Source organism: Ruditapes philippinarum, unplaced genomic scaffold (assembly GCF_026571515.1).
Source record: "Ruditapes philippinarum isolate M1 unplaced genomic scaffold, ASM2657151v2 ctg2607_1_1_1_1, whole genome shotgun sequence".
Taxonomy (NCBI): Eukaryota; Metazoa; Mollusca; class Bivalvia; order Venerida; family Veneridae; genus Ruditapes; species Ruditapes philippinarum.
This window is the reverse complement of record NW_026865605.1, coordinates 32396-45220: the sequence shown is the minus strand read 5'-3', so window position 1 is coordinate 45220 and position 12825 is coordinate 32396. Positions and strand designations below refer to the sequence as shown.

The 12825-nt window shown below is 31.1% G+C and overlaps 1 protein-coding gene across 1 annotated transcript; it reads right to left on the bottom strand.

Moving 5' to 3' along the window:
- Window positions 1-135: 135 nt before the first annotated feature.
- LOC132729713 (store-operated calcium entry-associated regulatory factor-like) lies at window positions 136-7967 on the bottom strand. The gene is made up of 8 exons (XM_060715534.1): window positions 7817-7967; window positions 7332-7432; window positions 5854-5951; window positions 5228-5317; window positions 4451-4561; window positions 3914-4041; window positions 2528-2754; window positions 136-2078 (listed from the first exon to the last, which is right to left on the bottom strand). Exons 2-8 carry the CDS (start codon window positions 7393-7395, stop codon window positions 1729-1731), a joined length of 1068 nt encoding a protein of 355 aa, XP_060571517.1. The 5' UTR covers window positions 7396-7432; window positions 7817-7967; the 3' UTR covers window positions 136-1728.
- Between the last annotated feature and the right edge of the window lie 4858 nt (window positions 7968-12825).

Below are 12825 nucleotides of genomic sequence, written 5' to 3'. Positions count from 1 at the left end.
AGCTCAGCTTTTCAGTTTTGTTCAGTACCATTTAGATATTACATTAAATTGTATATAAAAAGTTTTTTTCAGCACTGATTTGATAAATGAAGGCAGTCAAAACATGAACGGTTTACAAAAAGATAATGGAAAATATTGGTGATATTATCTTTAATAGAACCATATACTATATACATTTTAACACAAACATTAAGTAATATTTCAAGTATTATCACAGGTAATAAAAACAATTAAACACTATAATGATCAACTAAAGTAAAAGATAAAACAAATACTGTATAAGTGGATATTTATGAGTCACATAAATTTTGCCAATGTCAAAAAGTGGACTTTTTGCGTGCGGAAATATTTGCGAAAATATGATTTCTTGAATTTAATACTGTTTTTTGGGATATCATTAATTAAGCAGGTACATGTTCAGAATATGCTGTTATTGTAATTGTTCTATTCAGTTGTTCAATATCTTTATTTATATATTTTTTTGAAATATACATTGTTAGTTTCATAAAGGTTCTAATCACACATTTCTTTGTCATATTTTGAAACATTCTTTAGTTTTATGAATAACCTATTGTCTTATTAACACATATATTGTTTCATTAAAACATTTGTGATTTGTTAAGGTCAAACTTAAACAAACAAGCAATGAGAAAAAAAATCACAGTACCTGAATAGTCTAACTTGTTCATGTAAGATGCCTTATGAAAATATGTTTGCAAATGATAGAAGAAAAATTGCCAAAAAAAGAAATAATTTTTGCATGATTAAAAATATTTGCAATTAACTTCAATTCGCAAAAAGTCGTAAATATTTCCATGTCGCAAAATGAACCACTTATACAGTTATAATACACTGTAGACAGGGAAATCTCTCAGTACTACAAGTATCACATATAAAATCCTCAAGAAGCTAACACAATAGATAAGTGGACAATCTGATACTTTATTAAACATTATAAAACCAGTCCTTTCAAACAATGCAGATTAAAATAGCATTGATCCAATTTAAGAAAGGAGCTAGGTTTTAAAAGTAACTAGGTTTGCTGTAGTTTCAGGTTAAAGGGGGTGGGGGAACAAACAACACTAAGGCACTAACATTCTCTAAACAAACATGGTTAAAGTATAGGAATACAAGTAAGGAATTCAAGATAAGTGTCATATAGCATTAATGAAGTGATAGAAATCAAATAAACAAACATTATCTTGCACAACAATAAAATAAGTGTCATGATAGGTTTAAATAACACACAAACAACAACAAATAAACATTCCTATCCATAAAAATAAATATTTTGCAATATAGTTGACTTCTTATAAAGATTGTCTGTTCACATAAACCATAATCAACATAACATATGGATAGACCCCATACAGCTCTACTTGATTAAATAACTCACTAACCATTTTTTTCTCTTTTTTTCTTTAAATGTAAGTTGTAAATATAAATACAATGTATCATTCTTAGATCAACTTGTCTCAGTATAATAAACAATTACTTTAATATTATTCAAAAATGTTCAGACTTACAATCTCACTTACTACATGTACATGCATTCCTAGGAATGTTAGTAAATTGTCAGTAAAATAATATCTCTACCATAAATGTGTTAGTGAGAAAATTTAAGTTTTAAAAGTCAAGTCAACCCTCTCCAATAAATATCATATATTATACAATATATTTTGTATGTTGAATGATTATGCAATGCTAAGCAAAATCTGCTTTAAAAGTTTATCTCCTTGAGGTTCCCCCAAAGCCGGAAGCTGTTCTTGTGCCTGAGCTTCTTGGTGCTGAAGAGAATCCAGAGCTTGACTGTGTTGACGTGTATGTGTTCGAGCCCCAGCCTCTACTTGCTCCAGATCCCCAGCCTGATCCCCATCCTGTACCCCAGTTGTTACCACCCCACCAACTTGTATAGGGCCTCTGGCGATAACCGGTGTGGTAGTTACTGTTTCTGTTACCAAGGAGATATCCCATTAATCCACCAGTGAACGCTCCAGACCAGAACCCACCTCCAGTACCTGTGCCAGGTGCTGTGTATGTTTGACCTCCTGTATATCCAGCTCCTGAGGAACATCCACCTTAAAACATAAATAAATACTACTGAAACGAATGCATACAAACAAATAAAAACTCGTTTGTTCATAGCAATATTTTAGATGCATTGTACATGTATATTAAAACTAGACATGTCTACAGTTTAAAACATAATAACTCTGCATCCCTCAAATAAAAGCTAATCAAAGAAATAAAAACACTTTTGTTCATAACAATATGTTACATACATTGTACATGTATATGAAAACAATACATTGTTATAGATAAAGATAGATAAAGATTCATCACAATAGCATCAGATCTCCCAAAGTTTTCAACATTATGAGCAATGTTTTTTCATATCCTACATATAAAATTTTAAGTTGATAATTCAAGACATGGTTTATGGCAGTTTTCTCAAAACCAGTCCTTCTTCGTTTTCACCAATGAATAATAACATAAGTATTATGAACACTATCATTAATAAACATACCTCCCCCCATGCCATCTCCAGTACCTGGCATGTATTCATTTCGAAATCCATATGGTGGAGGCGGTGCAGAGGGATTTCTGGGCGGATCATGAGCATCATATGGAGGCGGAGCATCACTATTCATGGTGGGTGTGGCTATACAAGTCTTGTAGATGATGTATATTATACCAGCTATTAAAGCAAGGTAGAATAAGTCTTGGAAAACAGATGATGCTTTCTTTGAATAGCTGAAAAAAACATTTATGATTTCATTGTATCAAAATATCCAAGTAAATATTTATATAAGCAACCAACAAAAAGGTTAAATGAAGGCAGACTAAAATAATTTGAATACAAAGGGTATAAACAATCAACAAATCATGTAATATAAGTCAATGAAAATACAACAAAAGCTTTAGCAGCATAAAATGACTGTACAAATTTCAAGTCTTTCCAGTAAAAGAAAGTCTCAAACTGGAATAATTATATAAACTTTCATGCTGAAATTATGGTTTTTGATCAGGTACCTTCAATTATGACCCTGACGACATGCTTAAACTATTGTAAAGTGATAACTTTAAGTGGTTGTGGAGATAAAACTTGCAGGTTACAAGGAATTTCAAAAAGGAGAATAATTCAGTAGAAATCAATATTTCAGTTATTGGTCTTGGATAATGAAAAACAATTTACTTGAACACACTAGTGAAGTTTCATGTTCCAAGTTTAATGGCAATATTGACACAAACACCAAGATGAAAAGATAGCCCAAATCTTCTTTCAAAAGCCCATTAAGCCTTAAAATACTTTTTTTTTCATTTTACAAATTTTTTTTTATTTATTTTTGGCCTGTTACAGTTTCATTGACTATCTTATGCATTTTGGCAAATAGTACACACATAGTGATTTAGTATTTTATATGGAAGTGGAAATAACAATTAGTTTACAATAATCTACTGTTGCCACAGATATTTAATTAAGCACCATTTCCTTCAGGTGATAAACATCTCATATTTTCAATATCCATTATAGCAAGATTATGAAAGACATGTTTACCATTTCTTCAGGAAGAAAAATTTATTCATTTCAAAGGCAGTATATGCCATTAGGCTTGTGCTATTAACTCTTTAGGAAGAGAACATCTAAATATATTGCATGTTTCCATTACTGTATAAGTGGTGAAGTTAGCGACATGGAAATATTGGCAAATTTCATGAACAAGTTGAAGAAAATCATTAACATTTCATTTAGTGTAAATATCAACCAACCTGTCATTACATTCTATCATTGCACTACAAGATCACGATTCGCTAAGATTTCCTCACGCCAAATGTCTGCGATTTCATGTGAGAAAATATCCACTTATACAGTAAAACTTATAAGTTTTAAATCAGTAAGAATTATATATACCTGGTTTGATAGTTAGATCTGTCATGGTAGTTATCATCATGGTACTTGTTACCCCCTGAATATTGATGACTTCCACCGTGATTTTTTCTTTGCCATCCCTCTTCTGTATAATCTATGGTATATTCCAACTGAAAATTTAAAACAAATATATACCATACATATCCAATACACTGTACAATCAAATCTGTTTAAAAATACCACAGTCTTGGTGTATAGAAAATGTAGTCTCTCTTTTCAGAGTGCATGTAAGAACATGAAACTCAGCAATATAATTGTTAAAACATCCAAATCAAATGATTTATAGATCAAGTCTCTATTCCAAGTATCATGAATGTAACATTTGACAGAAAATATTTCAAATGAAAGAAGACTTCCAGACCTCAAGACTGTTATGTGTTTCTTATCAATGGGTATTACTGTAAGTAAAATAAAAGTTATAGTAGAATCATTAAAATTTAAATCAATTCTATGTGCATTGATGATAGTAGTTTGAACACAAAAACTATAGAATAAATATATCAGAATTAAATATCATACCCCACAAGAGCCTTTGAGAATATAAGGATCATTAGGATAGTCATATCCCTCACATGTTACTTCCACCTTGCCAAATCTGTAACTATTATCCATATCTGTCTTACATTCCCACTGAAATATAAAATGATGTTACATTATTGATAAATAGCATGAACTTATATTAGTGATTATAAGATGTGTTATGTTAAATTTCTGATATATAACACAAAATGATGTTATATTACTGATATATTTTCACAAAATGATGATATATATATTACTGATATACAGTATGGCATATGATAATCATAAGACTGAAAAAATGCCCTATCATACTTTCTTAAGACTAAAATATAACATATTTAATTAAGTGTTACACTGAAATATCCGTAGCATACCAATCTTTTTGATATTAGATGAAATATGACAAGGTGAAAATTTAACTTATGAATGCATCTCTGTTCAAATTTTATAATATACATGTAGGAATTCAAAATTTCTTTTCAGTTCAGATATATCTTTCTAGATTGTGAAGCAAGTCCTTTCAACTTATATTAATCATCATTAAGACCAATTTCATTGCTTAGCAACCACGTTTTCATCCAAAATGAAGAATACTGATACTTGAAATTTAATATCTAATATTTAACATCTTAATATATTTTTGTATTACACTGTTCATTGTATATGCATTTTCACATGTTATTATATTGTTATTAGATCAGTAAAATGACCCTCGGGATAATAGAGAGCTACATGTATATAGGTGGACTAAGGTGGTAAAGATAAGATTTATACCTGAACATCACTACCATCAGAGCCTTGGTTAATACACTGTACTCTCAGAGGCTTGAAAGCCCCGGAAGCACTCCCTCCAACACATTTCAACTGAAAACATTCATTTTAAACATAATTGAAGTTTTTTTAGAATTCATCCACAATATGTATTGTTCATGAAACAGACGCTAAAATTCAATGGATCTATTTAACATGAACTCATTCAGTCTGTTATATCATCATTATTTTACGCCATATGTAAAATACATGTTTATTTTCAATGAACAATACCAGGTACTGACAACAAAGTTAGACTTACAGATTTGGTATAATACTTAGAAACTGAATTTATATAATAGTATGTTGATTTTTAATATTTCATTACATCATTTGATCACTTCACTGCTTTCTGCATAAATATTTTGATAAAATATAAGTTGCCTATCCATCAAAATGAATATCTAAAATTTGAATTTTCTATGTTTTGCTAGTCTATTGTGCTGTATCATTATGTCATTTATTTACAGAGAAAATCATTTATCTCTGAGAGATAACCTTCATATCAGAATTAAGAACAAACAAATAAAAAGTTATATTAACATCTACCAATAAATTGCAACAAAAACAAACTACAACATCTGACTAACTTGTGGTACTGGTGAAGTTCTTCGATAATTTGTCATCTTGCCATTTTCCAATGTTAAGGCTTTGACATCAGTCAGGAGTACACGGTCAGATTTGGATCCTTTGTGATAAAAGTATATATATATATATACCATGTACCATATGCAAGTATCTTGTTCAAAAGTACTGATTCATGTAATAGGGACTCAATTATTGCACATGAGCATTTAACTTAAATTCCCCATGTATTGCTTGTTTTTAAATGTAGGAAACTGCAAACAACAGGTAAATCTTCAAAATATATAACCACTCTTCTATTGTAATTGCTGTATTACCAAGAAAACAAACATCACTCTAATTTGATGAAGAAAAATCAATGCTTTAACAGTAAAAATGGACCATACTGTGTAAAAAAATAAACAGCTAGAAAACTGCCAGGGTCAGGAAACTGCTAGAAAAACAGTAAACATTTAGTAGCCCAACAAATTGTGCACAAGGGCTATTTATTACAAACCAAATGTCCACAAGGGCTATTTATTACAGAGATGATAGTCACCCTTCGCGAAAAACCGTTATCAATGTAAATCTTATATCTACGGAGGCGTCCATGGTGCCAATTTAACATGTGCTATAAAAAAAGATAACTCCTACGTAGGACTTTGTAACTCCTACGTAGGAGATAAAAAAGCCTAATTAGGAGTTTATAACTCCTACGTAGGACTTTGTAAGTCCTACGTAGGACTTTATAACTCCTATGTAGGACTTTTTAAGTCCTACGTAGGACTTTGTAACTCCTACGTAGGAGATATAAAAACCTAATTAGGAGTTTTTAAGTCCTACGTAGGACTTACAAACTCCTAGGTAGGACTTTATATCTCCTACGTAGGAGATAAAAAAAGCCTAATTAGGAGTTTATAACTCCTACGTAGGACTTTTAACTCCTACGTAGGAGATAAAAAAGCCTAATTAGGAGTTTATAACTCCTACGTAGGACTTTATAACTCCTACATAGAGGAACACATATAAAGTCCTACGTAGGAGTTATAAACTCATACGTAGGACTTTTAAACTCCTACTTAGGACTTTAAAACTCCTAATTAGGTTTTTTATCTCCTACGTAGGAGTTATAAAGTCCTACGTAGGAGTTATAAACTCCTAATTAGGCTTTTTTAACTCCTACGTAGGAGATATAAAGTCCTACGTAGGAGTTTGTAAGTCCTACGTAGGACTTCAAAACTCCTAATTAGGTTTCTATATCTCCTACGTAGGAGTAACAAAGTCCTACGTAGGACTTATAAAGTCCTACGTAGGAGTTATAAAGTCCTATGTAGGAGTTATAAAGTCCTACGTAGGAGTTACAAAGTCCTACGTAGGAGTTATCTTTTTTTATAGAACATGTTAAATTGGCACCAGGAAGCTTCCGTAAATATCAGTCTGTAAAATTGTTTGGTCTTGCTGGCGAAATATTGAGACGACAATTTAGTAAACACCTAGGGCCTACCTGATATATAATGCACGCTGATAAACACACATAAAAGTTCAATGAAAAAACTTTTGCCCATCATTTTCGTTGATTTCTAGTTATCACTGAAAATAATATCCCTGAAAAATAGTAAAACTACTTTAGAATATGATATTTGAAGGCCTATCTCAAGGCTTTTACCAGTTGAAAAGGCAGTTTACATCAAAATAAAAATGCAGGTCATTTCAATAATTAACATAATTTCAAAATAATAACTTTAATATATAATCAAAAAGAGAATGACAAAGAGTTAGATAAAGTCAGTCATAAGCTTACATAATTGCCAACATAATCTCTATATTGAATTTTATTTTCTGACACAGTAATACTGACAATTTACCTGTTTACGGAAACTATCACGACAACAATACAAAACAAAGTTCATAAATTATCAGTCTATATTTGGCTAAATGATTATAATAGTCGTCTTAAAAAGTATGTTATTATTTTATTTTAAAACTAACCTTGAGTAGATCTGTTTTTAAGTCTGCGTTAATACGAAATACAGTCTGATAAACTTGCTTAATCGCTTTTTGTTACTTTCGTTTTCATACGTGTCCCAAACTGTCTGACTAATAAATTGATGACCTAAAACCTGTCCGCACCGTAATGCCGGAATGCATTGCGTCATTAAATATGAATATAAACATGATAAAGTAAATTGAATAAAAGTATATAAATGATTATAATATATAAAAAGGATGTTTCTTAAATCTAGAAGCCGTACTTTATTCAAATATTCCGCTGCCCTTTTACAACTTCGGTGGCAGAGAGGGGATATCGAAAAAAAATCACGTGCGCACGTTAATTATTGCTACTATTATTGATCTAATTAGATCAATCAAGTGGAATCGTACGCAATTTCATGGCACGAAATTGTAACATTGAAGGTTCCAAAAATATGATCACATCTGCGAAATGTCTCTTAATTCTAAATTTCACCATATTTTTTCAAATAGATGATAGCTTGCATATATCAGTACATGGGCGTGCCTGCTGATCTATATAATATATATGCACTGGTGGCTTCGAGCAAGAAAAATGTATTGTTCCACTTTAAAGGCACATTGCCAAGGCTGGGAAAAAAAACGTTTTTTATTGTCCCAGGACAGACAATGCATTCAGTTTTATTTCTCAAAAACTTATTTTTTATACTTTTTATAATCTCATCAGCCAATTGCATGAACATTATTTTTTCTATTGCTTTTTTGCAGTTAGTACTGTTACTGTGATTGAGTATTTTGCATGGTAGTAAAAATACTACTTTGTTTACATTTTGCTACTTTTATGACAATCTATTTCATTTGATTTTTCAAGGCTCATTATGCCCAGAAGTGTTTTTATTTCTCACAAGTTATTTATTTTTGGTGTCCTGTTATTGTTTCCAAAATGTTACTCATTGGCCAGTTTCCTGAACCATCTTTTGCTTCTGTTGGTTTTTTTGACAATGAGTAAAGTTAGAGTGATTTGGTATTTTGTATGGAAGTCAAAACTCTATGTTGTTTACACTTTGTTACTTTTATGAAAAACAATCTCGCATTCACTTCTACTTTCTTCAGGTTACATGCATCTAATATTCTTAAACCATAATCTAAAAGGTATAAAACTCGTGTTTGTCTTTTCTAAAGAAGGAAATATTGCCATGTTTCTGAGGCAAAAGTGCCTTTGAAAGGATATTGGTATTTTAATTGTAGTCATACCGAGTGTCGTCATATATTCCGCCACTGTGGAATCGATGTGTTTGACCAGCCTTTCCCGTTCTGTTTAGAATTATACATATAGCAAATTATACGGTGTTAGGAAATTTATTCTATCAAGAGATGTTTTATGCTAAAGATTTTACCTTATCAATTAAAAATATTTATACATGTGCTTTTATTTGTTATCTGGATTAATATCTTCGTGTATACAAATGTTTCTTTTTGAACTATTAAGTTTCCGTTGTTATTTATCATAATTGCGCAATAAAAGATAAATTAAAGTTTAAGACATTCTCATTGAGTCTCCTTCGAAACAGAATGGTGGGATATCGGTTTAACTGTCTGCCTCTCAGCATAGGAATCATTGTTTCGAGCCCTACTTGGGTCATGACCATATGTTTCCTTAACCAGTATTGGTTAGTAAAAGGAAGCGGACACGAAAGTGATTGTAAGTTTGAAGGATAATTTTTTTCACAATCTAACTATAGCACAAACATTTTAAATATGTTAATAGCTATTACACAGAAGACTATCATTACGGTAATTCCCACTGGTACATTTCTTTTTGTATATTGAAAAATGTGCACAAGTAGAGCTTTGATTGTTTTATTATGTTTGACAACTTTGTATATTGCGTATTTTTGAGTATTGAGATAGATCAACTCAAACATGACGTGACAATTCAATTTATTTGAAATTATTATGGTATACGTAATAAAATGTGTATTTTTGATGATGATGTGTATAACTAGAATATCAAATTTCCAAAATGTATTGCGTCATTTATCGCTCTATTGTTCAGTATAAAATTATAATGGTAGCGTGGTACGCGATAATGTTAAATTTTACATTTTTAGGCTACCTTAATAAAATTATTACACAATAAATATATAGGATATGGCGATGTTAAGTTATTTGTTTTGTGCTAAGAATAGCATTTTATTATCATTATACTTACATATCCAAATAACTTTAGCTCAAATCTGTTCAGACCAATATCAAGGATTTTAAGTTGTATTTTGGTATAACTACAGAAGAATCCGGTATCAGATCTTCTGCAAAAAACTTTTGTTTTAAAATTTTGTCATTAAATGATTGTTGTGGTCTTTGTTCTTAATGTTTATTATGCTTTTTGAAATATTTTTAATTTAAGTATTACATTAATAAAATGTCCATAATTCGTCGCCTTAGTGCAACAACGAAATAAATTTTTCTAAATTAAATAGCAGTTAACCACTAAGATGACGCATTTCTCATTGAAAAAATCAGTATTTGTCCAGTGTTTTAAAATGGCACATACTTATGTCTTTTTTGGCATGCGTTATATCAGCACTATGGCCAAGATCTTACCTAGCAACGCCATGAAAGGCATTAACTGGTGAAAAGTCTAATAGCATTAAGTTCGGTGAGTAACGAACATAGCTGGGTCTCCCGCACTGTCACACAATCGCATGCGTCGTTGTCGCTGTGTGGTTTGATGGAACTATTGCGTGCTCAACGTAGTCGTTCATTTCTGAACGTTCATCAGGTCATGGCGCAGAGTGTGCATGAGTTAATTAAGTCAGATAATCGTCAGTAAAAACGCGAATTGTAGCATGTTAAAATAAAAAAGAGTTTTCGTATAAGTCAAACTTATTATGTGAATACTTATACTGATGGACTTAATTAGTGGTTGAAAATATTTTTACTGGTCTGATTGATAGAAGCCGGTTTACATAAAGTAAGTATGTTACGACTGTAATCCTTTTACACAAAACTAATCTCAAACACTTAGTTTAATGAAAATTGACATTTCAATGACCTTCAGAATTATAGGATGCTTTGACAATCTGCCCCCTTTTCACCGTTTGCAGGATCAATGAAGACCACATACATCACATTACCTTCCAAATGGACTTTGACTCAAAGTTTGTGGTCATGGCCTGGTGTTGTGATCCTTCAACATCCTGGACATTCTCTTATAGTAATGAACCAATGTTTCGTCTGCGGTGGTTGTTCTAGAGGGAAACGTACGATAAGCCACTCTTGGATATTAGAATGAGTTATCGGGATGCAGAGACCCTATTCTCGACACTTAACTCGGAACCCAATCATACGTTAACGTTTGTCATTTCGTAAGCATGTCTTCAGATTCGATGGGCTTTAGATTTACTTATTTCCGAATATTCTGCGATTTGTCGAATGGTCATTCATTGATACACCTATTTCTCTTAATTTCTTCTTTCTGACAACAATTCATTTCCTATGATTCTTTGTTGTAATTTTATAGTAATTATATCCGTGATTTGCGTTTTAGTATGCAAATGTTACAACCAAAATATTCATGCAAAAACACTAAAACTACATTGAACGTACACATCTTACAAAAATACCGACATAATTAGAAAGGAGTCATCGATCATTAATCATTAAAGGCTTTGAAAATAAAATTCACTGCTTTCAAATCTGAATTCATTAGAAGAATTAAAAGTGAAGCACATTCACTCGGCATTTCTTCCTACCAGACTAAAGTTGATAGTTTTCAGAATGGTAAGGTAGACTACTCTTATAATCTTAAGCACTTTAATTATTATAAGTAGTCTCCAATTACACAAAAAAGTATCCTATAAAATAAATTAATTGAATGAATAAATAATAGTTACAAATAAACACAATCAATCAATCAATCAATCAATCAATCAATCAATCAATCAATCAATCAGAATTAATGAAAGTAAAAATTTTCAGTTGAATGGCTTTTCACGACTTTCTATAGAATGTCAAGTACAGTATTTTGTTATGTTATTAATATGGCATATCAGCAAGTCCAAACAGATGCTGCAGGCTTAGTATGATGAAGCCTGTTCATAGAGGGTAGTTGTGAAAGCAGGAATCCGTCAACGAACCCCTCCCCAGGACCGGTTTAAGCAAAACATGAAAATGATACTTTATTTAGAAACATACATAGATGTGTTTCAACGATACTGCTTTGTTATGATCTAATACAGATGAGCAATGCTAAAACTTTAAGGCTCATCATGCCTCAGAAATGCTTTTATTTTTATTTCCCAAAAGCTTTTTAATTTTTGTTTATTTTTATAGTATCCAAAATGTTACCTTTTGATCAATACCAGACCATCTTTTTCATCTGTTGCTTATTGTCTGTATGAAAGTCAAAATACTACTTTGTTTACATTTTGCTACTCTAACGACAAATTATTTCACATTTATCGCTACTTTCTTCAGGTAGGAAGCATCTAACATTTGATGATACCTGTAAAACCATTATCAAAACTCTAAAGTAAATCATGTTTGCCCCTTTCTAAAGAAGTATAAATGTATTTGTTTCAGAGGCCTAATGTGCCTTTAATACAACATCGGCCTCAAAGAAGAAATATTAACAGCTTCTCAAGTCTTTGATATAACCGAATGTCTCATAAACCACAACCGTATTACATGTACATTAATTTCTTTTATGACTTATTAACCGACTTTTCATTTCAATGTTTTATTTACTTCAGCAGAGTAACAGTTATGTGTTAATAAATATCTTCTATAAGCTTCAATTTACATAAAAAACATCTATATAACATTAAATAATAAACCATGATTCGCTATTTTCTATTGACAACGAGAAATCGCAACATACAATGAACAATCTCTTTTTGACCGCGTCATGTGAAGATGTTTTTATCAAATAATATTTATACCCCGCTAATTTAAAAATGAAAATGAAATTAAATAGCTCTATAAGAAGAGCGAAAAAAAATAAACATATTTATCACAGTAAGCGA